The 27,915-nt window shown below is 33.2% G+C and overlaps 2 protein-coding genes across 5 annotated transcripts in view; one reads left to right on the forward strand and one right to left on the reverse strand.

Annotated features, from left to right (window-relative positions):
• The first annotated feature begins 121 nt into the window (after positions 1 to 121).
• Positions 122 to 3,030, forward strand: Ncd (kinesin-like protein Ncd). Its single transcript, XM_013325297.1, has 2 exons — positions 122 to 285; positions 932 to 3,030. Exon 2 carries the CDS (start codon positions 932 to 934, stop codon positions 2,702 to 2,704), a length of 1,773 nt encoding a protein of 590 aa, XP_013180751.1. The 5' UTR covers positions 122 to 285; the 3' UTR covers positions 2,705 to 3,030.
• A 1,594-nt stretch (positions 3,031 to 4,624) lies between these two features.
• The window catches only part of IP3K1 (inositol-trisphosphate 3-kinase-like protein), a 56,760-nt gene continuing 33,469 nt past the window's right edge, over positions 4,625 to 27,915 (reverse strand). For 3 of the 4 annotated variants that reach the window (XM_013324931.1, XM_013324934.1, XM_013324932.1), the window contains 2 exons: positions 6,059 to 6,217; positions 4,625 to 5,749 (listed from right to left, as the gene is read on the reverse strand). In XM_013324931.1, the coding sequence (XP_013180385.1) occupies positions 4,829 to 5,749; positions 6,059 to 6,217 (1,080 nt within the window). In that variant the 3' untranslated portion in view covers positions 4,625 to 4,828. 4 annotated transcript variants of the gene reach the window in all.

Below are 27,915 nucleotides of genomic sequence, written 5' to 3' on the forward strand. Positions count from 1 at the left end.
ATATAATCATGAATCCTTATAAAGGGAATAAATATTTAAATCTTCGGAACATAACATTTTCATTTTGTGATGGAAAATTATATAAAAACGATTTTAACCTATTTTTATCTTTACAGATGAATTGTTCAGTTTTTGCAATATCATTATTTCATAATGGTAACACAAACGAAGCGTAAACTTTTTGAATTTGAATTGAATTGAAAAGTGACCGTTTGACTTGACAAACAGCAAAGCAAAGCTTTATGAATTAAAAAACGCTCTATTTGTGTCTTTTGAAATAAAAAGGTATGGTATATTTTCTTATCTTTTTAAGTTAGATCTTACTGGAATTAAACTTATCATTATACTGCACAAATACAAATATACTAATAGATGCCATTAAACGAAGCACATATAATTTGTTCAATATTTAAAATGTAATATTATGTAATATTTTTGAATGTTGTTATTTATTAAAACGGCATTATTGTTTTGTATATTTGTAAACTGCAATGATAAGTATTTGCATGATCGTCCTATATGCTTACCAAAAGTGAAGCTATTTCTTCTAAAAATTTCATTTCTTCAGAAAATATAAATTTAATTCAGTGTTAGTTCCTACCTAATTTGTTCACTCATTCATTAACATGGACTTATCCATGAAGTCGATGTTACGAGCTGAATATATATGCATATAAACAATGTTAAAAAAATATCTTATCGTAAGTTGTATTTTCTGCCTGGCCCCACTGGTAAGCAGGGATAGCTGTATGTATGTATTTCCGTTCTATCCTAAGCTCCCAGTCTTTTCGACTAGATTGTCTGAGGAGAACTATCATTTCATTAAAATTCTTCCCAAGTGTCAAAGGGTTACTGTTAATTAAGTTTTTGTCATCATTTGCTGTGCACTCATAATTTCAGTGTGTCATTCATATTTTAAATGCTATTACAGATGTCAAAAATTCCAAAATTGCCTATATCTACAAAAGAAAACAGACCCACCATTTTGAATGGCAGACCAACATCCAGAATTTTAGCAAAGACTCTAAGTGATACAGATAAAAAACTTTTGATTTTAAATCACACTAAACCTATTGGGAGAAATGGGGTGACTACAACACTGCCAGCTCCCCGAGTGAAGAGAGCTGCTTCAGTGCCAGTGGCAGCTGCTGGACCTTCTGCTAAAACTAGTAGTAAAACAAATCTAAATCCAAAGATTCCACCCTATGATTACAAAGCCAGATTTCAAGATTTACTAGAGAAACATAAGGTTCTTAAGTCAGAATATAGTGATTTAAAAGAAAAGCATGTAGAGACAGCTGAAGACTATGAAAAAGTAAAAGAAGCTTTGCAAAGTACAAATACAGAAAAAGACATAATAAGAGAAAAATTGCTAAACACCATTAAAGATTTGAAAGATAGGACTTCAGAACTACAGAATCTAAAAATTGATTATGATATTACAAAACATGCTTATGAAGAACTTCAAAATAAAATTAAAATTTTAAATGAGGTTGCGAATAATTTGAAACAAAAGTCATTGGAATATGACCACTTGGACAAGGAATATAATGATTTATCTCAACGTCATAAAAGCTTGCAAGAAGAGACGGATGCATTACAGAATATACTAGCACTTATGTATAAGGACCAAAGAATCTTGAGAAATACTGTTCAAGATCTGAAAGGAAATATTCGAGTTTACTGCAGGATACGGCCTCCTCTTGAAACAGAGAAATCAAAACCTCTGTTCAGTCTAAATGTATTAGATGCTTGTTCTATTGAAGTTGAGAAGACTGAGTTGTTAAGTTCAGCTAAAAAAGGCAAATCCCAGCACTCATTCACATTTGATGGTATTTTTACACCTCATGCTACTCAAGAAGATGTGTTTACTCAAGTGTCATCAATGATACAGTCGGCATTGGATGGTTACAATGTATGTATATTTGCCTATGGCCAAACTGGTTCTGGTAAAACATACACAATGGAAGGAAGTTGCGGTAAGGAAAACTATGGAATCATACCTCGGTCCATTGATATGATATTCAGTTGTATGGAAGATTTGAAGAGAATGGGCTGGGAATTAACTGTCAAAGCAAACTTTTTAGAAATATACAATGAAGTCATCTATGACTTACTGGATTCCAATAAAGAACAAGATAGTCATGACATTAAAATGGTTAATTCTAAGGGTACCGATGTCTATGTATCCAATTTAAAAGAAGAAGAAGTTGCGAGCGCTCACGATTTCATCAGGCTATTGATGTTTGCCCAACGTAACAGACAAACAGCTGCCACATTAAACAACGAACGAAGCTCCAGGTCCCACTCTGTTGCACAAATTAAGATAGCAGCAATCAATGAAACGCGCAAAGAGAAATTTACAAGTAATTTAAATTTGGTTGATCTTGCAGGATCAGAGAGTGGTAAAACGACTCAGAGAATGGATGAAACAAAACATATAAATAGATCGTTATCTGAACTCTCTAAAGTGATCCTTTCATTACAAACACATCAATCTCACATTCCATACAGAAACTCAAAATTAACCCACCTGTTGATGCCTAGTCTGGGCGGCAATTCTAAAACACTTATGTTGGTCAATATCAACCAATTTGATGAATGTTTCGGTGAGACTTTGAACTCCTTACGATTTGCTACTAAAGTGAACAGCTGTCGCACAACTAAAGCGAAGAAGAATCTGACAATGGTTGACAATTTTTAATATTACATACTGACTGTTATTTTTGATTTCATGATAGTACTAATGACATTTCCTTAAAGCTTAAATGATGTTGCTTATTATAATTATAAACAACTTATAATGTGACCTGCATTAACTTAGATTAATCCTCAAATATTATAGTTACAATGAAAGTTTATTTGTATTTTTAATTAATTATAAATATCTTTTATTGGACATTTAGTTAATAAATTTGAATATAAAATATGTTAAGGTTTTCCCAAAAACATTTTATTCTCATTATTATACCACCAATTAAATGTATTTTAACTTGTAGTAAAGTAATGCTTCTCTTGGAAATTTACTAAGAAAAATCAATGAAAGGTAATTGAATGAATGTGGAGTAAATTTGGGAGAAGAAATCATTTTTGTGGTTTAAAAAAAACCATTTTCTTCTCCAATCGAATCTCTAAACAATTTCTTCTCTCCTTGAAACTAAACAATTTTTCCTCCCATCAATCTGTTTATAATCGCTTACATTAACCGTGCGATTTTGAGGTAAAGTAGGCAAACAACTTTGTGTTATGTTGAGGCTTTCTAAGGTCATTAGTATAAAATTACACAATAGCCCACCTGCTGGACAGAACAAACGATTTCACCCAATATTTTTTAAACTATTATTTTTTTTTGACATTGCGTTAGGATTATTAGATTTAATATTAAAATAATGTACACAAAATGTGTTTATGTTAAAAATATTTGTACTATACTCAGTTGTGGTTAACTAACTCCATGTTTTTTTTTTAAATATCGACATTTTTGTATTATGTTTATAGTTGTAACATATATTACAGTATTTTTGTCATATAAACCATACTAAAATAAAATATATTGGACATTTGACCCCAAAAAATGGGCGATCTTGAGCACATTATTTCCCAATTTTAATTACGGCATAACGCTTACTTTTATTTACTTGACGCGTAGTTTTATTTTTATAACTATCGAGTGTTATTATAATTTTTATTATAAAAATAGTATCTTAGATGAACAATTTTTATTCTTACATAATAAATTAGTTATAAATATCTTTCTTGTTTTCATAGCTAATTTTTATATTTTAGAGCTTGGGCGATAAATAATTTTTTAATTCATGCATTTGTAACCGTAGCCGAATACATCTCCCTAAAGTCTATCTTTGATGCAATACATAAATTATTTTACAGAACAAATTAAGTTCTTTGCTTCTACTTGATACTGGTTCTAAAACAGGCATTTAAATTCACAAAATTGATGATCTATACGGATTTTATGGTTCGTAATAATTGAATATTTTAATTATATATTTGTTAGCCTTATTTTCTACCCACCACAAATCTTTCCTGTATGTGTAGTATTGTGATATCCCATTATGTCTCTGACCTCGAAGAGTTACATAGAATTTCTTTATGCGCAGAAGAGCATGATCTGTATAAGATTTCCTAACTCCAGTAACCTGTCTGATCCTTCCTATGACATTTTAGACATAAGGTAGGTAGAGAAAGTAAGAAAAAAACATAGCTTCGTCTATCCTTAGTCAGTGCAAGGAGAGAAATAAGCATTCGTTAATATTATTTTTCACAGACTTGTTTCCAATTAACGATAGTATTTATATTAGATTAAGTGTCTAGCTTGAAGTCAGTACGCTGAGTTAAAGTGTAAATTGTTATTGGTAGGGATTACTCGGTATTTGGTACGTTCACATTTGAATTATTAACGTATCTACCCTTTTTAAAGTTTATTAGTGATCGGATTTTAACGGGTTAATGTTAATTTATTTTATATCTTTTATTATTTACTACATAACGAGCTGGTAACATTCAGCTTTGACTGGTTGTTCTGTCATTGCAGACTTCATGACCTTTTTAATTTTAAGAGTAAATCGTAAAAAAAATTATGTCGGTTTTAAATAAAAAATACGAATTACGAAAATGATACTTTATTTAAATTATTAAGGACTAGATCAGTTTTATAAAGCGAAACAATCGCATTATCTTTCATATGCACAAACACAAACAGTATATTCTGTACATCTCCGAGCGTTACTCTGACGCAGGAAGAGCGGTGGGCGCAGGGGCCGAGCGGTCAGCGACCGCGGAGCGAGTCCAAGGTTCCCTCGCACCACGTTCAACGTGTCACCTCGGGCTCGCTGTCTTTTTCAGATAGCCCGGCGGTTTCTATTATGTTAATCAGCCTGTCGAGTCCAAACAAGAAACCTTCTTCGTGATTTCCTTGTTTCCACGGGGCGCGATGGTTGACCACGATGTCCTCGGGCACGCGTCTTGTCTTTGCGAAGTCAATCAACCAGGCACCCACTCGCTCTTCGTCGTAAATTATGAAGATACTGCTGCCGACGATCTCATGTGTGCGGAAGAACTCAGAGCGCTCGAAGAGGTCTCTTATCTCACGTAGGCGCGCGGTGATGGCTCGCCGAGCATGTTTCTCGTCGCCCAGGAATCGCGCTATGGTCGCAGCTAGCTGCTTGGGTTCCTTGACTTTCTGCAAGTCTGTAAGAGGTGGCTGTCCCGGCAACTTCACGGCTTCGATTCTGAACCCCTGCTCGGCGGATGAGGACTGTTGTTCTCTGAACTGCATGTAACGTAACTTCGTGACTGCGCGCGCAGCATGCTCGCTTTCAGTGGGAGCGTTTGGATCCAATCGCACCATTTTCTCGTAGAGGTCGGGCCGCGCGCGGGCGTTGCGGACCTCATCCTCGAGAAAGGTGCGCGTGCCCATCTTGATGTCCATGACGTGTGGGTCACGGAATCCATGCAAAAGGTCCTGCAGTTCAATGAAGTGCTCGCCGCCGTACTCGAGGTCGCGATAGTAGCGCGGGATAGCGGAGCGCATGTAGGGGCAGGCGGCGAGCGCCTCATAAGCGTCGCGTTCGGGGTTGTGAGTTGGGTGGTCGCCGGCCGCGCGCCGTTTCCATACGGTGCCGGGCCCAGCCGGCGCCAGGGAACCGGGGTGTCCCGACAACTGGAACCATTCCGACGACCTCGACTTCAACAATGCATCCGAAGCCGGAGCAGATAATTCTAATGCATTCTGTAACAATGAAGAAGTCTTTATTAGCTGAGATATATTGATTCAGGCGGTTAGATTTATAAATCAAGGTCAATGATGTATAAATCAAGGAAACGTGTGTTATTGTTAACTACTATTTAATATGGACAAGCTTTATAATTGTATTTTATTGTATCAAAAATGTTGCTTTTGAACTAAAACCTCAGTAATAGGGAAAACACTGGTGACAGACTGAGGACTTAGACAATTTAAGAACTTAATAGTGTTAAGCTAATTAAAGGAATCCTCCAGTAAAAAATATTTAAAATGGAAATAATTTATAATACTTACAATAGCTAAAAACTTGAGTAATTCAGAGGGTTGCGACTGCGGTGTTGCAGGAGCTGGGACAGCGGTGGCCGGCTCCGACGAGGGCGTGCGTCTCCAGCGCTTGAAGAGAGCACCCTCGTCTTTGCCGCGCCAGCGGTCCTCGTCCTTGCCAGAGGCAACCTGAGGACAATAAAACCACAAGTTCAAACACATTGCTATAACACAGAGTACTTGCAAACGTCGGTCACTGTTGAAAGATAAGACAAACACAACACTTTACAACAACGTACCGCTATAATTTTATTTGCGGCATAAAGCAATCCCCCAGGTCCGAGGCGGCTCAGGACCGATTGGCGGGAAACACTGTTCATCTTGCTGGTGACCGTCATGACGAGTGTGTGCGGTGAACGCGTGAACACAAGTGAGCGTAGTAGAAGCGAATGTACGCGGGAGCGATAGACGTGCGTGAACTAACGTCAGCTGCCTGCGAGTGATGTCGGTGGGAGGGTCGGCGCAGCTTATATAGAGACCTCGGCTTTCTCGTGACGTCGGCCACAGCGCCCGCACTCCGCAACCCTCCCGCTTGCCTTACTGCAGTTTTCCTAGCACCCGTTTTTCTTCCAAACTTAACTACTACGTCGCTCGGTCGGTCGCCTTAAAAAAACTACTCTCTAATAGTTTCTAACTATTGAATTAAATTGTATAAATTTTAAAATATTGTGTTGTTATAATATTTTTTCACAGGTATTAAGGTGTTGCGACTTGTAATTGTCACAAAACGTTGCAAGAAAAAGCTCAGGAGTAAAAAATCTGAGTGAAACGGCAGCCGCTACAGTGATTTTTATACGCTTAACCAATTAAAGAAGCAGTAATAAGTGGTGGCATCTATCACCATTTATCTTTTAATTCATGTTAAATGTTCGCTCAATATTTTCTTATCTTAAATGAAACATGGCAGCCATGTTTTGATATTAATAAGGTAAGCTAGTGGCGCAAGGGCATTGCTCTCTTAATTTGTTAGCCTACAAATATTGCTATCATTTCATAATCGAAAGTTAAATTAACCGGCAAAAGTCTACTAATTAATTTTGTTGACCTACGATCTCTCGTTGGTACATTGTTGTACATTGATTACCTTTGAAACAGATATTAATGTTATTAATTCATAAATAATTTCATAACTGATTTCTTCAACTATTGGTTTAATTTTAAAACGCGGATTTTTACGCATGTTTCCTATTTAATTCACAAAATACTTAATAATTAATTGATTTTTATTGTTTACTAACTATTTATTTTTATTAACTAAAGAAATATGGGCACATTCATAAGGTACGATTGTGGTTTTGACTGTAATATGATAGGTAACCAAGAGATATAGAGACCTCTGATACGTTTTGGTCGTTTCCAATAATTCAGTATCTTTAAATCTTTGATATCAAGAGAATATGATTCAACGCCTAAGTTACATCGCTAATCTATTCCCTCTTTTGTCTAATATACAAGGTAATTTTATTCAGATCGAGTATGTAATTGAAATGCTTTATTTGGGAAATCGTGATTGATGGCTCAAGATTTGGTACTCAGTTTACTTCCAAGCAAACCTAGTTAATTACACATGATATATTTTTGCAATAGTGAATTACTCTATAGAGAACGTGGCTTTCTTTCATTTCTTAAATAACGTGGATTAAGTTTTTTTTTTTCTAACTGCGTAGAACAATATATTGCAAATGTTGCCACCACTTTTTCCCCTAACTCTTTTATGTGTAAATGAATTCTTGTTGACGTCCGCAGCAACAGCAACAACAAGATCTTGACTGGCAAATTTGTGTTCACATTTGTCTTATGAATTTGAATGTGGGTAAAACCATCTTTCTACGTATGAAATAAATTCAAAATTGTCCTTAACTTTTTTGATGCATAAATATATTTAAGATGCCATTTATTTGTTTTTACCGCGTAAAATTCTAGATACGTAGGTACGCTTTTAGTCTAAAACTCAATCTTGTAGAATACTTTAGATCAAAAAATGATAAAATCAATACATTTAATGATATTTCTATACCTAAGTCATTAACGCACAAAATACCACGGACGTATTTCGATGACGTCGTAACAATGTATTTTTTTCATATAGATAATAATTTGTGTAGTCAGATAGATATAAATATATAAAAAATATATACAATCGACGAGTTAACAATAAAAAAAGGAAGTATGACGCTGAGAATTTTGTATGTTTATACAGTGTGACATAGTGACGCAGGGGGAAAATATAGCCCAAATATTATAACTCCGCGGCATAACATAGCATGCATCTATTTGCAATTGTTTGCTCGTTTGTTGGCTTGCTCGACTGTTTGTCGTAAGATAGCCGAAGTGTAATTATGTAAGTGAAAGTTGAGCATGTTAATGAACGTAAATGTTCATTAGAGTCATTAAGATAATTGAAAAGACGTCATAAAAATGACCTCGTATCAAATGCTTTCCTTAATTATTCAATGTAACGATGTACAGTTTTATCTTACTAATATTATAACTGCAAATGATTAGATGGATTTTCTAAGCTAGTGCGTACCATCCTTCGACCAAATCTCTACTAACACCAGGCGGGATCGTGGTCAAGCGCTAGCTTATAAAACGTAAAAAAAAAGATGGATGTTTACTTGAAGGTATCTCCTTCTGGAGCAAATTTGGCATAAATACAGAACATAGCCTAGGCACCACATAGGCTACTAATTAAGTTTTTTTTTAATTCCGCGCGGAGTCGCGGGCGACTAGTAATATCATAATACCAGACGAGCAGTACATTCACATTATAGTAATTTCCTTATACATGGTATGCGGTTAGTGCGGGATTTTTAAATGATATTTTAGGTAAATTTGTAACGCGTTTTTTCCAATCGTCATCGGCAGTCATAGGTTAATAAGATAAAAAATTAAATTACATACTCGCCGTACATCTTATAATGGAGTGGTCTAGCTAGGATAGCATCTTGGAACATTATTAAGACTAGTATAGCATGAAAGTATGGCAAAACGCATTAGGTTAAAATGAAACGTTATCTGAAACCGTAAATTCAAGCAATTTTAAAGGCAAAAAAATTATAATAGTACGCAATTTAAATTGAAAAAAAATCTTTGAATGAATTGTAATACAACCTCAGGAAGTAACATAATTGTATGTTTATAATAATTACATATTGTGCACACGCACACATTTTTATGCACTTGTTTTGAAACGACGTACCTACGAATATCCAAAGTACGATAACATGTTTTTGTTAACATTACTTTCACAAATGAGCACAGACAATAAGAACTAATGGCATTGGGACACATGTAACATTCTTTTCGAAGCAGAGAAGAGAGTAAACGGGAACGCTGAGGTGATCATAGACGCTAAATAAGTCATGAAATATAAATCTTATAACTTTTTATATTGTTTGTGCAGCGGTCGAGGTGTGAAACAAAATTGCAGGTAAATGCAGCCTAGTGCATAATGCAGACCCGGCGCGTGGACTTAATGTCTGTCTGGAGGCCACACAATACCTACATTTTATTTGTGTAATCATTTAGTGCTAATATTGTAAATATTTTATGTCGATAAAATACTCCCTAAGGCGCGCATTAAGCTAAAGATGGATTAGTTGATTCTGTGTTTGGTGCAGAATAAACGAACCTGAATAAGCTTGGATTCCCAAGAGTCTGCAATACTTTTCTCGCTTAGCGGTTTCTCTCTTACCCTAGTTTCTTGCTTTTGTAGGTAAAGACCGAACGATGACCCTCGCTTATCCAGGTATATATTGTCAACTTAGATAATTTATTGAGAAAAATTAAGTAAACAAGTATATGATATAGAAGATTAATTAAGGGTTTTAATATTACGTGTGCGTCATAATTAGCAACGGCGATATGCTAATATGATATTCTGTAGTAAAAATAGAAACATATTGATATAAACATTATCCATATTGCATTACAGGTTGTATGTTGTTTGTATCACTGACCGCTGTCTGTGACGTTTTATCGCTGTTTACAATTAACTAGCTGTTCGTGTCCTGCGTTGTCTGGGAATGGAAATAGAAATTAGTTATACCAAATGTAATTTTTAGTTTCTACTTGCTGTCGCCCGCGACTTCGTCTGCGTGGAATTAAAAAAATTAAGGTAAGTTCAAATTGACTCTACATTTTATTTAGAAAACGTTTATATGGGAAAAAGAAAACTGATGTTATTAGAGGGTTTTCCCGGGAATTTTTCTCAGCTTTTAAACCTTCCCTAGACCTACACGAACATTTTAAGACCAAGATAAGGTAAATCCATTCAGCCGTTTTCGAATTTAGCGAGACTAATGAACAGCAATTGATTTATATATGTATATATATAGACTATAAAAAGGTTAGTTACCTTGGGTTTCTGGGACCATAATCTCTGTATAAAACATACCGTTATCCCTGTTATTATCTTTGACGAAACAGACATAACAATATATTTTAAACGGGGATTTTAGTTGTAGAAACCCACGACAAATTGAAAATTGGGTGTCCTATTTTTAACGATATAGACAATATGGATTTTAATGAGTTACGCATTACGTTAAATTAAGTGAAGGTATTGTTTTTGTGAAGCAATAGTCCGTAGACATTAAAACAATTAATATGATTTAAATTGGTGATTTTAAATCAATTTTATTTTCGTTTACAAGGTTATGTGATTATGTAAATGACAGAACGTGACGCACGTACTTAAAGTATATACGACCTCACTGTTTTTTGATTGTTAGTTGGCCTTTATATGTACCGGTCTAATAAACGACGTAACATAATTCAAAATAAAAGAACCGTTTGTTTCAATATAATACATATATACATACATACATACATGTATTTAAAATGTTATATCAAAAACATAGAGAAAATGATGTAGGTAGTTAATGTCTAATTTCTAAATGTGCTAATAAATTATATCTACTTCTGTTTTGCAATTTAAATAAATAACACTTTTTACGTTCGGACAGCAGCAAATTCTCAAAGGATCAAAATTATGACCCATCATTAAAATAAACATGAGCTAAAATAAGAATTAAAAAAAATTACAGTTTGTGGTAGCAAAATAACGATGTTGGGATTTTGCATTTAAGCGGAAGAGACGTGATTTTATTGTTACATTGTAAATTTATTGATGGCTTGAAGTAAGATCACCTAGGCCACGGATGCACAATATAGATTTGTTAAGAGCAAACGATTCCCGGTTCTGATAACGAAGATGCATACAAAAGGGAACGGGGAACAAAGGTGTTCGCGTTTGCATTGTCAGTTGTTATTTACATGCGAGCATTCCGTACTTTTCCAATGTTTGCCGTGTAACTACAGTCGTGTTCATGTCCAAATCAAATATGTTTAACACCAGCTAATAGATTACACTCAGTTTGCTGGCGCTTCGACATGCGTGAACTGTTGTTAAAAAATGTCTTACATCTTTGTAGCAAATTTGTAATGTCACGTAGGCAAGTAAAAGTAAATTTAAACATTTATTAAACGATATCTACAAAAACAATTAACAAAAATGACGTCACTTTTTTAAAATAACAAGATATAAATATTTGAACTTTAATCAATAATATACTATATAAATACGTAAACGTAAATACGTAAACATAACATTTAAAAACTAAATCGAAATTGCTTCAGTCCAGTAATGATTTTCGAAGGGTAATCCTATGAATAATATGATCCACGCCCTTTATAGCTTTATTTGCAAGAAGGGGAATAATATTTGAAACACATCCTCGAAAGAAAATCTCACCCATGTTTCCCTGCTTATACAGATCTGCAAATTTCATATATTCGACTAAGTATGACGTTGACATTTGGCGCGTAAAAGAAGACGCCAGAAAAACAAATGAAAAACAAAACGCGCGTGTAAATATTTAATGAGTGTGTTTATTTTGCTCACATTATTATTCACCGCGGTAATTAAAATAAAGTATTATGTCTTTTTTTATTTAAAATACGTTGTCGGGCTAGCAATGACTAATCGAATTGAACATGTCTGCGGTGAGTTATGTATGGCTTTCTACTTTTATGTCATAAGCATGAAAGTAAATCCGTCTATTGAACATAATAAAATACAATAAATTAAGCCAAAACAATACACAATTCTAATCATTTGTAAATTGACCATAGCTAAGCTCGACATATATTTTCAGAAATTCAATTCCGTTTTCCTAAACTAGACAAAACTAATAGCTTAAATTGCTATATTAGTAAAATTAATAGTATAACTTGGTATTAAATAATTTATTAAATCGCTTATATATTTGATATGGTTATCTAGTCCCAAAGTTACCAATACTTCCAATTATTTTTGCAATTTATAAATGTGCCTCGTCACCCTTTCTTTATTACAACTGGTACAATCATGCACTGCAGTTATATTATGAAATAATAGTAGTCGTTCGTGACATTGACAAAGAAAACTATATAAAAAAATGCAAATAAATGCTGATCAGTGCTATTATTGATCTTTCCTGTTTTCAACATGACTGTAGAAGTAGGAAATCACTGTCACTTTGTATTTATTCCGATAATGATTCTTATTAACAATATTATGTGGTACGTACTGGTACCAATCAAGAAAAAAATATTGTTTTTGAATTATACTAAAAAAAACAATTTAGAAGACATCGACGTCAATTTCGGATATTTCTTTCAAGAATAAAAGTGTTTCAATTCAATCGTATAGAACAATGCGATGACGTCACACATTTGTGTATTTACTTGTACGTTTTGGTGAGAGTTTAACTCAATGTGGGTGTGATATTATTCAATGAATGCGTTGAATTCTGTCGAAAATTAGCTGAATGACGCAGAAGGCGTAGATCTGGCTCGGTCGCATGTGTTGACTGTTGACACAGCCGGTGAATGTGCCTGCTTCGCTCGATACAATTCATGAGTCATCGGCATCTGCAGTAACGAAAGCATATTTTGTGGAATCGTTCTTTCTCAACCGTAAATCTAATGTTTATTACTGTCCACTAGATTGTAAAAAATCAAAGATATGTGTGCAGTCAACGAAACCGCACTTGGCCAGCGTCGTTGACTATGACCTAATCACCCTTAACTTAGGGTACGCTCCGAGCCCCTCGGTGGGGACGTATATTGAGCTGATGATGACTAGATTGTAAGCTTGCGCTGGTATAGTGTAATGCGTTAGATATGTTTGTTCTGAATGTACTTAAATCAAAAGATAATTCGCTGTCGCTGTCGAATAAGATTAACAGTTTAACTAAATTGTCAAATAAGGGAGAACTTATATTGAGAAATATTAAGGGTGGATTAACAATCTGAAATAACCTTAAGCAGATTTGCTATATGCGGTCGTACCCTAAACTATTACTTTACTGACAGGTCCATCAATGTAGTGAACTGTCAGACAGTAGAAGTTGTTTTCGTGGAAATAAATTTACGTAGTTCTAAATAGAAGAAAAAAAAACGAAACACGCAGTACTACTACGCCGTCAGCTTGTTCATTGATATGTGTAGGTGGTAATAGTAAACATTTCTGAACATTTGATGTAAACAATTCGACAAAAACTTCCACAATAGATCATTAAAAGAGGCGTGCCGGAATGTCGTACTGCCAAAAGCATACGCATTACAAATCTGAGCGAGCGGTCGCAGTCAACACCCAATAACTGAAGGTCGAATCACAATGCAACAAAGAGGAAGGTACAAACAGACATTTAACGCTGTAATATGACACCTCGATAAATCAAATTCAATCCATTGCTTTATCATCGACAAAGAATGGTTGCCAGCTGGAGGATAATCATCACGAAACGTGCTTTTGAGTATGGCGAGTAATTCGGGGTCGAATGTTAATAATATCAGCAAGCGGAAACCCGCACTGTCGAATACAAAATATACGAAGTGTGGATCGAAGCGGAACTTACGCTACACGCCTAGAGGACAGCCACGACCAACGAACTGGACTGACGGTAAATAATAATAAAACCACGGTTTTCCTTTCTCTATTTACTCTTCAAGTTGCATATTTCGTTTATTCTATACGTACGAATTAAACTAATTATTTCAGCTGCGAGAAACAGTCGGTCAGTTCATTCATATTATATTGATATCTGTGATAAACGTTCGCTTATTTATGATCGCAAAATTATGAAATAAAATGATGTAATAAATACACAGTAGATAGTAATTTAATGTCTGAAATTACAGATGCATTTAATAATTTGGTTACGTAAACAAAAAATGAATAATTAAACCAACTAACATAGCGACATAGCACCTTAGACTTGAGATGGATTAACTTGTTCTATTGATTGATAATTCAAACTAACCAGGGTATCTATGAACTTCCTTGTATAACTTAAAAAAAGTTGACGACATTGTTAGCGGTGTCAACATAACATATTAAGCACCAAAGTATTGGCTTATGACAATTTAGTCTAACATAATTTTTGCTTAATATTTTATTATTATATTTCTCGTCATTGTTATAGTGTTGGCGTGATCGTGTAGACTTATTAAATTATTTTATATTGACATTGTTACACTTTATTAGGCACCAAAACAAACATATTTTTTCTGTAAACATTGCCGGAATCCATCGGATAAGAGCAGCAAGGGGTAGATTACGACCATGTCTAAAAAGGTCTATTTGCAAATAACGCCCTTTATGTAAAAAAAGTCGTGCTTTCATTTTGTATAACAATGTTATATTTTCAATGTACTTTAAATTGTACTTACGCTACATGAGACCAACAAAGATCGTTTACTTTTGACAGTTTGCCAAACGCCTTAACTGTTCTGAATTTTAATGGTGTTACCGAGGAAACTAATAAAATATTTTACGATTGCAGCTCCGATGCCTATGCATTGTTAAAATATTTGCTATCAAGTACTTAAATTATTTGTCTATACTAATATCATAAGGAGGAAAGAAGACTGAACCGTTTTGAAAAATTATTTTACTGTTGAGAAGCTACACTATCCCCGGGTCACATAGACGTTTATTACTAGTTTTTTTATTTTATTTCGTGAAACTTTTAATTTACAAAAAGTTTGAATATCTTATGTCTCGATTAAAGTGTAGATATAAACAACTTGATCAGTTGTTGTCAGTACTAAACTAAATCTAAAATCACACAACAAGTTCTTGTTGCCAAACTCTTTATCCAAGGTCTGTGGAATGCGAAAAATTTAGCAAGCTACAAACTAAAACAAACTAAAATTGTTTGAGAGTTGTGTTGATTCAAATACTTCTAGCTCTTGTTAACACAGAGGTTAGGCGATAGTGGTCGGATAAGATAACGAAAATATTTTTTCCTTTTCTAAAAGTTCAATACATTTAGCATGTTCGTTACTTTACATATTTTCCGACGAGGTTAACTGCACTGGTTATTATGTAGATAGTAAAATCGTTGTTCGCACTGTTATTTGTGTCGACTATCAGTAAACGTTTATAAGTTATGGATAATGAAAAGATTTCTTGTTTAACAACTATTATGTAATCTTGGTCAGTATATTAGTGTTGCTATTATGCAATGAACGATATAACGAAGTTATAAAACCCTCCTCCAAGTCGGGTATAGTGTATAGATTCCCTTAAGAAATCCTCGATTCTGTGATTTGAACACATACCAAATTTTTCATACGTTCCTTCAAGAATGTTCAGTGTGGTAATATTTTATGTAATAATTCAAATAAGTTTTGATGGAAATTTTATTCAATTTCATTGTATTTTAATTTTTATACATAAGGGTTTTGGAAATAAGCGTTTACCTGCATAATACCTGTATAATATCAACTTAAATCGCAAAGTACCAAGAAGATAATTCCCAAGCAACTACTTTCGGTTACATCTCGTATAACTAAGCAGATCCTTACCTCATTTGTGTTTGTAAGTGATGTAATATCACACAACCACGTAATATCATCCTTATAATCAAGTTTGACCAAGTATAATTTTACAGAACTCCAGGAAAATGTTCATAAATTTAATGTGTTTGTATAATATAATATATCAATTATTAAAATTAAATTCAACAGAAGACGATATGATTCTTTATGTTATGCAATTTAAACTTTTCCCTTCGTCTAATTTTAATTTGTGCTATTTTTTGCCACTAGACTGACTTCGATAATCAGATGTATTACAGTATTGCAAAACTTGTCGTACACTTATGAGCTTAATCATATCTAGTTAGTGGCTCGAAATACTTTGTGTATATTATGTTACGAGTTATAAGATGTGTTGAAGTTTCACGAATCAGAAAAAAAATATCAATATAATTTGTTCTCTTGGAGATAATCTTAGCAAAATCCGTACATATTATATAAAGAGTAACCCTAACTAAAATAGTATTAAAGTAAACAATCTATTCTTTAACATTACCAAGGAAAATGCTTAGAAAGGGTTAAGTAAATCAGGCGAGACAGGTAAACCTTAAACAAAATCCTTCATAGGATTCATTCACCATCTATTAATATGTACGTAAGTATTAACATAGGATTGTCGTTTGACTTTCCTCGTGCTGTAGCAAAGGGGCTTACGAAATAGGCGCATCGCACTAACAGCAAGGCTACAACGTGCGTCATATTTCACATTATACAAAATTTGTTGCGACATTTTCAGGTTTAAATTTATTGTTTCATGGGCTGATTCCACAACATTAATATTAATGTGTTTTTTGTTGCTAAATCTTCCAAACTTCCATAAGAACTATATCGTAAAGCTGAGATATAAGCTATTGAAATCGTTTTTAAATTTTATTTATTTCAATTAGAATATAAAATATCAAATATTTTTCATTTATTGAAAGAAATTGTCATGTTTAGAAGACAACGAACTGTGCAAAAACTCTTCTTTCTTACGATTTTATTATTGTCGCAAAAAACATAGAAGATATTTTTACACCGGGGTTTCCAATCGTCGCGTTAACTATCCTCGCTTTTTTGTCAATTAAAAAAGTAAGTTTTCATAAAAGAGTCAATATTTTGAATTTTGACATTCCTATTGCTTTTCCGAGGCTTTATTTGTATTTTTATTGTATTCATTTTTTTGTAGATTATTATTTCGGAAAAACTTTTTAAAGACATCATAACACACCTTATTGTTTTTTATCTATCTACCTGTTCTCAAATGATATGCTGACGGCAGTTCAAGTTGATATAATAAATGGGTACATCACAGGAGTCAAGGCTAAACGACAGAGATCTTCAGTTTATATGTATGTACATACATATATATTTCCCGCGAATTGCCCTGATGTTTCTAGCGCGTGCAGATGAATATCATGTGATGTTTCCACCATTACCATTCTCTTATGGTATTATTATGTAAACGTGTTTTATTGTAATGTAAGATTTCGTAACGAGAATTGTTTTCCTCAAAAACATCTCCAGAAATTCAATCGTGTAAACGATAGTTCCCCTGTTGTATAAGTAATGTTATTTTGATTGTGTAACACGTGCACTTGCCGCGTCCTTCAAGCTGGATTGCGTAATCTATGGGAGGCGCCATTACACCAACCACGATATTCACTTTATTATGCATTTCATCGTCTCATTACCTCGCCACACCGCGCCCGCTGTCCGCAGCCCGCTTCCCGCGTCCAGAATACCCGCATTACCCATGCTATGCTATAATATAAATTACATAATACCTTAACATAATGATTCCTACTTTGTAATACGTAACAGGTAATACATATATTTATTAGGACTTGATATATTTGATACGTTGTTTACCAGAAACACGTGGCTTCTAAGAGTTTCGAGCAAGTACGACGAGGAAATTTATATTATTGTTCCATACAACACTAATGACGTCACAATTGGACATTAAATTTAGAGATCGTTAAAAACAATATATTGACGTTCTTAAAGGACATCTAGATATATTAAATGCAATAAAATATTTTTAAATGAATTTGCAATTTAAACGTTTCATAAGGATCTGCGTCACAACTATTATTGTAAAAATGTAATTTAACAAAAATAATAAGCTAAGTCTAGGAGCTTTAAAGAAACATAAGACGACTAAGTGGATATAATTGGAATTAACATATGTTATTCCGTAACATGCGCACGTAAATAAAAAGTATATAACGTCACAATATCCGGTTTTATATGTCATGCGAAATCACAAAACTTTTAGAGAATATTGTTATCAAATTCACAACTTCGTCGTAGCGCGATGTGAACGGGGACCAAACTAGTCCATCCGGCTCGTCCGGACAACGCGTCATGTTTACCCAACACCATCGATAAGGAACTGATAACTCACGAGCCCATGCGCTTATTGGGAAACAATATCGTGCTGCCATTTGCAGACCAAATGACGCAGACCAAATGGCTTTGGACCAAATTAACTTTAACGTGGCCGCACAAGACGGTTTCATTGTTACGAATTACGATACATTAAAAAAATATAATACAAATTTAATTGACATTTGTTAATAAAGATAATATTTTTTGGTTAATTGGTTACTAAATTTCTACAAATTAATTTCTATTTTATATATTTGTGATATTTGAAGCTCTTATTTAGTAAATTTTTGTTCCAATCTCATTTTGTAACGGAAATATTGCAGTTGAGCCAGTTGGCTACCAGTCATACGAGTTATTATACTAAGAACCAAAGTTTCTACACCGATTCTCGTGTCTTTCTCATCAAAAAAGTAAGACGTATGCAACATGACGTATGCAACGTACAACAAACTTGTTTTATAATAATCCTCGTTCGCTCGCTCGCTATTGTCTGTTTATTTCATTGTCCGCTGTAACATGAGAATCCGTGTAATTTAGTCATTATTTCACATCGTGGTCCATTGCATGTTTCCTCCGTGAATCCTTTTTATATGCATTAATTTGTGGAAATGTAGATGTGACTAATTTGTAGTAATTTTATGTATCCTACCACCCACTAATAGCGAATACAAAAGTTTAAACGTTCTGCTCAAAGTTGAAATATGAATTTAAAGATGTCGCATCCCACCACCTATGGTCTATGCCACCACCTCATTCTTCTCTGGCATGGTAGCCGGAGCCCTTATTATGTTTTATTAACATTACTTTTCCTATCTTACTAAGATGTCGCATCATTGCATATTTTCTTCTTCCAGTGCCTCTTCAGTCTTGATTGTCGGCCGCTAACTTAAAATATTTATGCCTGTCATGTGCAAGGCGAAATAGTTCCTCCGCTGACCTAATCTCCGTCAACTCCTTAGTATTAGTTCCTAGTCCCTAATAAGTTAGAATCATTACACATAGATATTTTGAAACTGTGTTTTTTTATATTATACAATAACGTTATAATTCTCGTGATTTCAGTCACCTTCAAAATGATTTAGTGTCCATGTATAGTATTGTAAATGACGTGAAAGACGATACGTCCAGTCCTCCTAGTTTATGATACACATTCGGAGTCACTTACGTCAATGTTATTATGTCATTGTAAACATGTTTAATGCATGGACTAATTATGACAGCCGATACAAAAGTCTGAGGTTATGTTCATTGTTAAATGAGGACCTTGCTCGTGTAACTCGAATATAAATTAAACTAGCGCGATAATTATTACAGTTATTATCTTTTCTTATAGATTAATTTGCTCGGTAAAAATAAACATTGTAAAAAGTTTTAACTTTTTATTTAATGGAAATGAGAAAAGTTTTAGAACATGCCAGAATTGTGGAAACCGTATGCTTAATTAAAATAAATTACAGGGGTAAGAGAAGAAATGTATTTGTTAATTAGCGTCAATTAGCGTAAAGTGGAATACTTGGGCCACGTACAGCGGCATGACAGATATAAGTTACTTCCGCTGATAATGATGGGCAAGCATGGGATTGAAGGCAAGAGACGCGCTGGACGTAGGAAAAAGTCATGGCTACGTAATATTAGGGAGTGGACGGGGATTAGGTCAGCGGAGAAACTATTTCGCCTTGCTCTTGACAGAACCAAATATTCCAACTTAGCGGCCAACCTTCAAGACTGAAGAGGCACTAGAAGATGAAGAAGAATTAGCAGTAAGAGAAAAAATAACGAAACAAAACTTATGAAGGTTTTGTTAAATCAGACCTCTGTCCTCCAACGTATAAAATATTAACTATTTTAAAGCAATAAGAACTTATCAAAGTAAATAACACCGTATCACTTCAGTGTGTTTAATTTTAACTCTCAAACATAAACAAACGCTGACAAGATTACGGCAAGTTTTTTTACAATGTGTTGTATGAAACGATAACATAAACTAACTTAAGGTATACGCTATATATTAAATAATAACGAATAACCCTGGGTTTCTGAGTGCAAACTCTCCGTTTAAAACATATTGTTACCTCTGTGTTGTCAAACATGACAGGAATTACGATAAGTGTCAGAAACCCACGGTAAGCTTACTTTACGCCCAAATAAGCTCTATATAAATTATCTCTATATCAAAGGATAGATGAAACCATGTGATTAACAGTCTTGAAGGTTTGTTTTTTCCTTTTGGATAATCATGGCACGACAGTCTTTTATCCAAATCGGAGTGCAGAAGGCTATCCACATTTCACATTGAATGTAACGTAGAGGTAGCAAGAATCAAGTTTAAAGCATACGTAAATATAAACTAGCGGTATATGAAAGCGGTAATTTTTTAATGCCAAAAAGGAAACTCCAGAATATATGAAGAATTCGGAAGTAAAATGACATTTTCATATTTATCGGGTAAAACACAGCTCTGTGAGGAATTGTAGAAATAATGGCAAATACAATTAATACTTTTTTTTAAATAAAGTATTTTGATAAAAAATTCAATTTAATTTTGCACAGCCCTAATACCTATCGCTTGATTTTTAATTCTTGTATAAAACCAGTGTATTACTATTACTAGTAAAATCTAAGGGTTAGGGTTGTGTCTTCCAATGTTATATTACCAAAAGAATCAACATAACTCCATCAACGACAATCAAGGATAAACAAAAGTTATCTAAGATTTTCCACTGGCAATAATTAAACAATATATAAGTTTTATTTCTATGTGCTGTAATAGTTTTTTTTATATAGATATTTTAAAAAAAACAACAAGAATATGTCTGGAAGTCGTTTTTTGGCTGAAGGCTTAAAATAAGACGTTGCAAACTTCTACAGTTTACTCTTTTAATACATATAACAATAATACTACGTGATCTTTACCTTTATCATTGTATAGGAAGGAATCGAATTCCAAAATGTAAAAATCGATAGAAAGTTTTATAATCGGAGAATATTTATTTACAGAAACAAGCAATTGGCAACACTAGCAGTGCTTATTGAATCGATTTGTTTGTAGTGTTTTTAGCATTGGCTACGTTATAAGGTGGCATGTGGCAATGAGGAAGTGGGCAGATTGACATGACTTCCGCTGGAGTTATCTACTGTGATGTAAAACCTATACATCATACGTATTGCGCACTGTCGATGCTATTTATTTATTACTTATCAACAAGGATAACATTAAATTCAATTATACTTGATTAGTGAATTTTCTTAGAAACTATTTTTATATGTAACATGACACCTAACACCTCAATAGTAAGTGAGAATGTGGTAAGTTAAATTGTATTGTTAAAAGAACGTTACAAAAAAAATCAATTTTGCTGTTTGTCAATTAGTTGACACATAAGATGTCGTTGATTTTAATTTTATATTTTTTATAAATGTATAAACACATAAGAATAAAGTTAGAGAATATTATTAGCATGAAAATTAAAGTGGCTCCTAATATAACTTCTTTGAAACAAACTACTTTTTCTTCTTCTTAAAGTGCCTCTCCGACTAGCGAAGGTTGGCAATCAGTTCAACCAATAGTTCAGTTGAAACAAACTATTCAACTTTATTACAGTAGTCTAGATAATTTTGTACAAGTTGTCATGGCTCTGATTCAATACAAGTTCATGTTTTGGCGCCTCTTACGTCATCTGTTATCGGGTAATAACATAATTTAATATACATTAAATGGCCGCTGGGTGATAATGATACTTAGGTATATTTTTTTAACACCAATTTGTGTATTTCTACAAAAGTTCATTTCTATAAAAGGAAGTCACTAGATGCGGTAAGAATAGGCTTCATTCATATTTAACTTATTAAAGTACTAGTTGTCGCCCGCGACTCCGTCTGCGCGGAATATAAAAAAAAACTTAATTAGGAGGTAATGTGTTATATCAGACTATGTTCTACATCTGTGCCAAGTTTCATGAAGATCTGTGGAGTCGTTCCGGAGATATGTTCAAAGAAACATCCATCCTTCCATCCGTCTAAAAATTTGCATTTATAATATTAGTAAGATAGTAATATTTAAAACAATTTTATATTCGACCAACAAAATAAATTACAAGAGTTTGAGAGTTTTACTATTTCATGTCGAAAATTTCGCTCGAACATTTCTTTTGATATGATGGTTGTTTATATGACTTTACACATTCAAAGATTATTCAATATACTGTTCATAGTATGAACAAATCATAGGTTATCGTATACCGAATAAGTAACATTTATTCTATTTTAAGTCGTATAAATCAAAATACAATTTTATCTGTCGTTTACGCGTCAACTAATCGCGTGACATTAACGTCAATGTAGAAACATTAACCATCTTCTAACAGATGATGAAATGTATTCATATTGTTGGTATAAATCAAATTATAAAAGCAGTTTAAAAGCGGATTTAACTGATTCATCTAGGGGTCAATCTATATATTTCATGGAATCGATAAGTTACGACAAAATTGAATACATAAATACTTGTAGAATTATTCATTAGGTCCTCACATATAGCTTGTTGGCTAGAAGTGCCGTAGTCTACTAAATCACGTAAAGTAATTATTTTAAAAGGTTTGTTTTAATTACACTGAAATTCAACGACGCTTATAACTAAAAGCCATTAGATTGGAAAGAAATCAAACATCTACCGTTAGATTTCATGTCTATAATGTTATCAGAGGATTAAATTAAATCGTACGAATAAATGGTAAAAGTTTGCTCTTTAAGAACACGCGTACCACGTTTAATTACTGTAAACCGTTGCGCATTAATCGGTCTTGGTTTATTTAACTTGAGATAAGACGTCTCTAGAGCTTGAACAAAGCGATGTATATATTTGTATATTTTGTTTTATAGTATTGCTGAGCTAACAAGTACTGACACAATATTAAGTGAACAACAAAGTAGTCTTATAGGAGAGAATACAAACTCAAAAAATTCTTAAGAAATGCCTATTTGAAAAAACATTCCATAAGAATGAAGACATTTGTATAAAACCGTATAGTTTCGATAAGCTAATGATAAAATGTTGTGAATGGAATTTCGTGACGAACGTTAACTAAGCGAGGACGAAGTTGTTGCCAGGTTTGATACGCTTTCTTTTATGGTGAGATTTTTTCGCAATGTCACTAATCTAAACTACGATACGACAGTTAAAAACTCATTCTTTAATATAGATGTCATTCTACTTTAGAAAAGTGCTTCAGAATTAGATTTTTTTACAATAACGTGAAATTATATTCACGTTACCTCACACGGTTGGGATGTGCCAGCTACTATCTTGCTTTTCGGAGACAAATAATTATAATTCCATTGTTTGAACAAAGAACAATATTTATAAGCGAAGAGACGGAGAAAGTAGCACGCATGATAATTTTTCTTTGTATTTAAACATGTTCTCAATATAAACGGTCGGTATGGTTATACAAACGGATCTGACGGTGAAACAGAACGGACCTTTATGTTGCATTGACGCACGAAACCCCTATTATAAAAACAGTCACATATCGATGCCGTTTAACAAATATCCATCGAAGATGGCAAAGAACAAATTATAGCTTACGACCATGCAGACTAAAAAGATATATAAGTGTTTGGAATTATTTATAGTTTTAAATTTATATTAAATAAATACAAAAGTGAAAGTACAACATACCAATCTTTGTTCCTAGATCAAGAACCGGATAAAGTTCATATTTGACGCGTACGTTAATATGGTCATATTTTTTTATTGCTTGAATTAAAGTGACTATATAATTTAGGTACACCGTAGATAACCAAACGTTGATTTCTTTTATATATTACAGCTCTTTTTAATCAAATGAACTTGTATATGATATTTGATTGATGTTATTTAGCACAAATTACATTTAACAGAAGAGCTAAATGTAATCTATTTGATGGTGCTCAGCATCGAATTTAATTTTAATTTACATTATACGTTACCAAGCTGCACTAAGTTATTGTAAGCAGTAAGTACTAGTTAAGTTATTCATTTCCTTCTCCGCTTCACATAAAATACCTTACAAACCGGTTAAACTTTAAAGGTTACATTGTAAAAAAAACATTACGCTACATCTCAAGCTTTTAACCCTTGGCATTGAGCCCAGTTTGTGCAGCAACCTGTTTTACCGCTGAATTCTCACGGAAATCTCTTTTACATGCACAAATGCAAGCTATTAATAATTAAAAGAAAATTAAATCTAGGTATTTTTAGTCTGTGGCTAATTAACGTATAAAATATTCTATTTTATATCAAGCTTAGTGTAAAAAAGGATATTTTGTAACAAAAACAATCTTACTAATATTATAAATGCGAATGTTTAGATGGATGTTTGAAGGTATCTCCAGCCTGGAAGACACATAGGCTGCTTTTTAATTCCGTGCAGACGGAGTCGCGGGCGACAGCTACATTTATATATTTAAGAAATATTTGTAAATGTGTAGCTCGAAATAACTGGTCTTGACGATTGTTTACTACAAAACAATAGCTTAACTAACTATAGACACCTTTTATTATCACGTATGTTAATGTTATTATCTGTTTATTTCAAATTTTGTTAAGGTCGTGAAATTGTTTAATTGCACGAGGTATGAAGAACTATTTATGGATACAATTGATTTAATATTGACATCGATTGCTTTAAAAAATATTTTTATTTTCCAAAAGCTATTTTATCACATGACATTTAACTTTTTAGTATATGTACCCAAAAAACTAAACCACTCGTTTAGTTATTATTTAACTTTATTTCAAAATAAATTCAGCATGTTTAAAAAACTACACGTCACGAAGATCTCATACTTGACTTAAATAAAACACAAACCAGTTTTATGCACGTTACACCCACGGAATGTTCTAGACCAAATTTTGTGGTCACCGACTTGGAGGCGTGACACGATAACGGCGATACGGCCTCCGGAAATTGTTACGGAAAGCCGAACACACCATGCTATAAAAGCCCCGATAGACAGTTGGATACTGAACAATATGCTTATTAAAACTGCACAGTGTATTAACAAATTAACGCTTGAGTTTAGAGGTCTCTGTCATTAAAATCTTTGCTGATTTAGCATTTATCTTTTTGCGATTATCGATATCGGAAGGTCATATAGAACACGCTCTAACGTCTCCAGTATCATCAATTAATGTAGTGTTAAAATAGTTAATGCAATATTTTGAATACTCTGGTGTTTATAATATTTATATGTCTTATCTATCTTCATATTTCGATTGGCCTTGAAGTTATCAAGCTATGAAAGTGGTCGTGTGAATGAGCTCGTTGGTAAGGAGGCGTTGCAATGACCTCGTACAGATATCCGTCAGAAACCGAAAGGAGCGCCCAATGTCATTCGTATTCAGATTTATAAGTTTAGATGATCGTACGCGGCGTACAGTTAACATAATTATTAGATTATTCAGCTAATAATAAGCCAGCTACGCCCATGATTCCGTCCGCTGAATAAAAAAAAACTTAATTAGTAGCCTATGTGCTCTCGCAGGCTATGTTTGATATCTACGTAATATTATTAAGATTAAGTAAGATAGGTTCATACGTTGACATTTAAATGTTACTTTTAGTCAAAATTAACAGAGTTTAGCCAACATTGATTCGGATTTTAAAATACAAATTGATTGTGTAAACATTTTTTCAGACGAAATAACATGTCCACAGGGACATGTTATTTCGTCTGAAAAAATGTTATTATTTAAAGTTACAATTATTCTAGAATTAAAAGAAAATTATAAATTAAATGTCACTTATAAGATATGTATCTTCACTCGTTCTAGAGACTTTGTCTACTATAGTAAAAGACTATAATAGCTTTAAGATAATTACAGTTAATTATATTAAACGGATCGATAAATTTACATGATCGTGTGTTAGTAATAGCGTGTTGTTTGCAGGACATCATTGATATTACAATAAAAAAGATTGTTATAACACTTATCTTAAGACTTCTAGAAGAAATTGAATATCTGTACATCAGTCAAGTGTAAATGAATTCTAGTCCTGCGTACTTATATTAAGAAGATTAGTATTTCTATTTTTAACCTATTTCAAAATATAAATTCTTGTTTCGTCTGTACTTTTTTTAACAATAAGCTTACGTTTGCTAAGGGATTTGCTATAGTTGAATCTCTGTTGGGTTATGGACTTGAATTATGGTGTTCTTTTTTTTATGATAAACTGGTGATAAGTGCGACGAAGATCGCCGTACGCAATTAGAAGGGACTTAAAGGGTTTCGGAACAATACCTTAATTTAATTAAGCTTCGAATACAGTTGTAAAACTGTAATTGTTGAATACCACCCTTCCAGTGGAGAGTACTTCGACATTACATAAACAAAACACATCTTAACCTTACAAATTAAGGTCAGAATAATCCTAAATCTTAAATCAAGTCTTGGAAGACGAAGTTTGTGGTAATATTTACAAATTAATTCTTATTCTATAATAATATTGTATGTGATGCTAACTGTTGCCCGCGACTTCGTGAGCGCGGAATAATAAAGAAAATACATACGAAAATAAAAATATATTCTCTTTATAATATTGTTATAGATTGATATTGTTAATTCTATATTTACAACGTTTATACACTGCTTTATTTATATGTCTATTGATATTTTTATTAATCATAATTTTGTACTTTTCGTTTGTCAAACTCTAATTATAGGTACAGAAATAAAAATTCTGATAAACATATTGGGAAGTTAATCAATATTTATCTTATAAAAGCGAAGGACGAATACGATCGAATGTCGCCTGTCAACTTATCTATTGGCAACTGTTTATAATGATAATAAATATGCGAAGTTTGATAGGAAATAAATCTGGATATTTTATGTAAATAAATATTTATATGGAAGACATAGAAAAGTTTCATACTACTCTACTTATTAGCTCTACTTTAGATGCTTGTTCAAAGGTAATCGATCATTTTAAGAATGGAATAAGCTTTAGAAAATGCGTTATCTAATTGGTCAACTAAACCGCAATTTAAATAGTAAAACTATAAGAATATATATAGAGCTGAAAATTCGTAGAAATGTTCGGAACCCATTATAATAGAACCCTGAAAAGTCTCTTTCCATCCCGCATTTTGAAATGTACGTTTACCCTTGATTGTATATTGACCAAACCATATAATGAAATAACAACTCTATTAGGATTACAGTACGGTCTTATTACGTCATTCTATAATAACATAGAGTTAGTCGTATTTTTAGTTCGTCGTAAAGTTTTAAACAATTCGATAAAATGTTCGTCGCAGCCAACTTCCTCTACGTGCACGCGTTTCTTCTAAATTTGTAGCCCCATGCAGAGGAAATAACTGGAATGACGTCCGATCCGCACAAACAATTAGTAATGGCAGCAGTTGACCTCATTATATGTACATACTAGGACATAATTATAATGAACAGTGACAATGTTAAATATATTTTAAACCTTATTCCAATGTTCTTCTTAAGGAAAAACGTATTTCTGCAATGAAACTCAAATTGTTGAAACAAGTATGTATTATGTAAATTAATCGTTTCGTAGATTTAATTA

The sequence above is a fragment of the Papilio xuthus genome, unplaced genomic scaffold (genome assembly GCF_000836235.2).
Source record: "Papilio xuthus unplaced genomic scaffold, Pxut_1.1 DF824888.1, whole genome shotgun sequence".
Taxonomy (NCBI): Eukaryota; Metazoa; Arthropoda; class Insecta; order Lepidoptera; family Papilionidae; genus Papilio; species Papilio xuthus.

Excerpts from the sequence above, each read along its gene's own strand:
- Ncd (XM_013325297.1), top strand. The coding sequence starts at position 932 with ATGTCAAAAATTCCAAAATTGCCTATATCTACAAAAGAAAACAGACCC.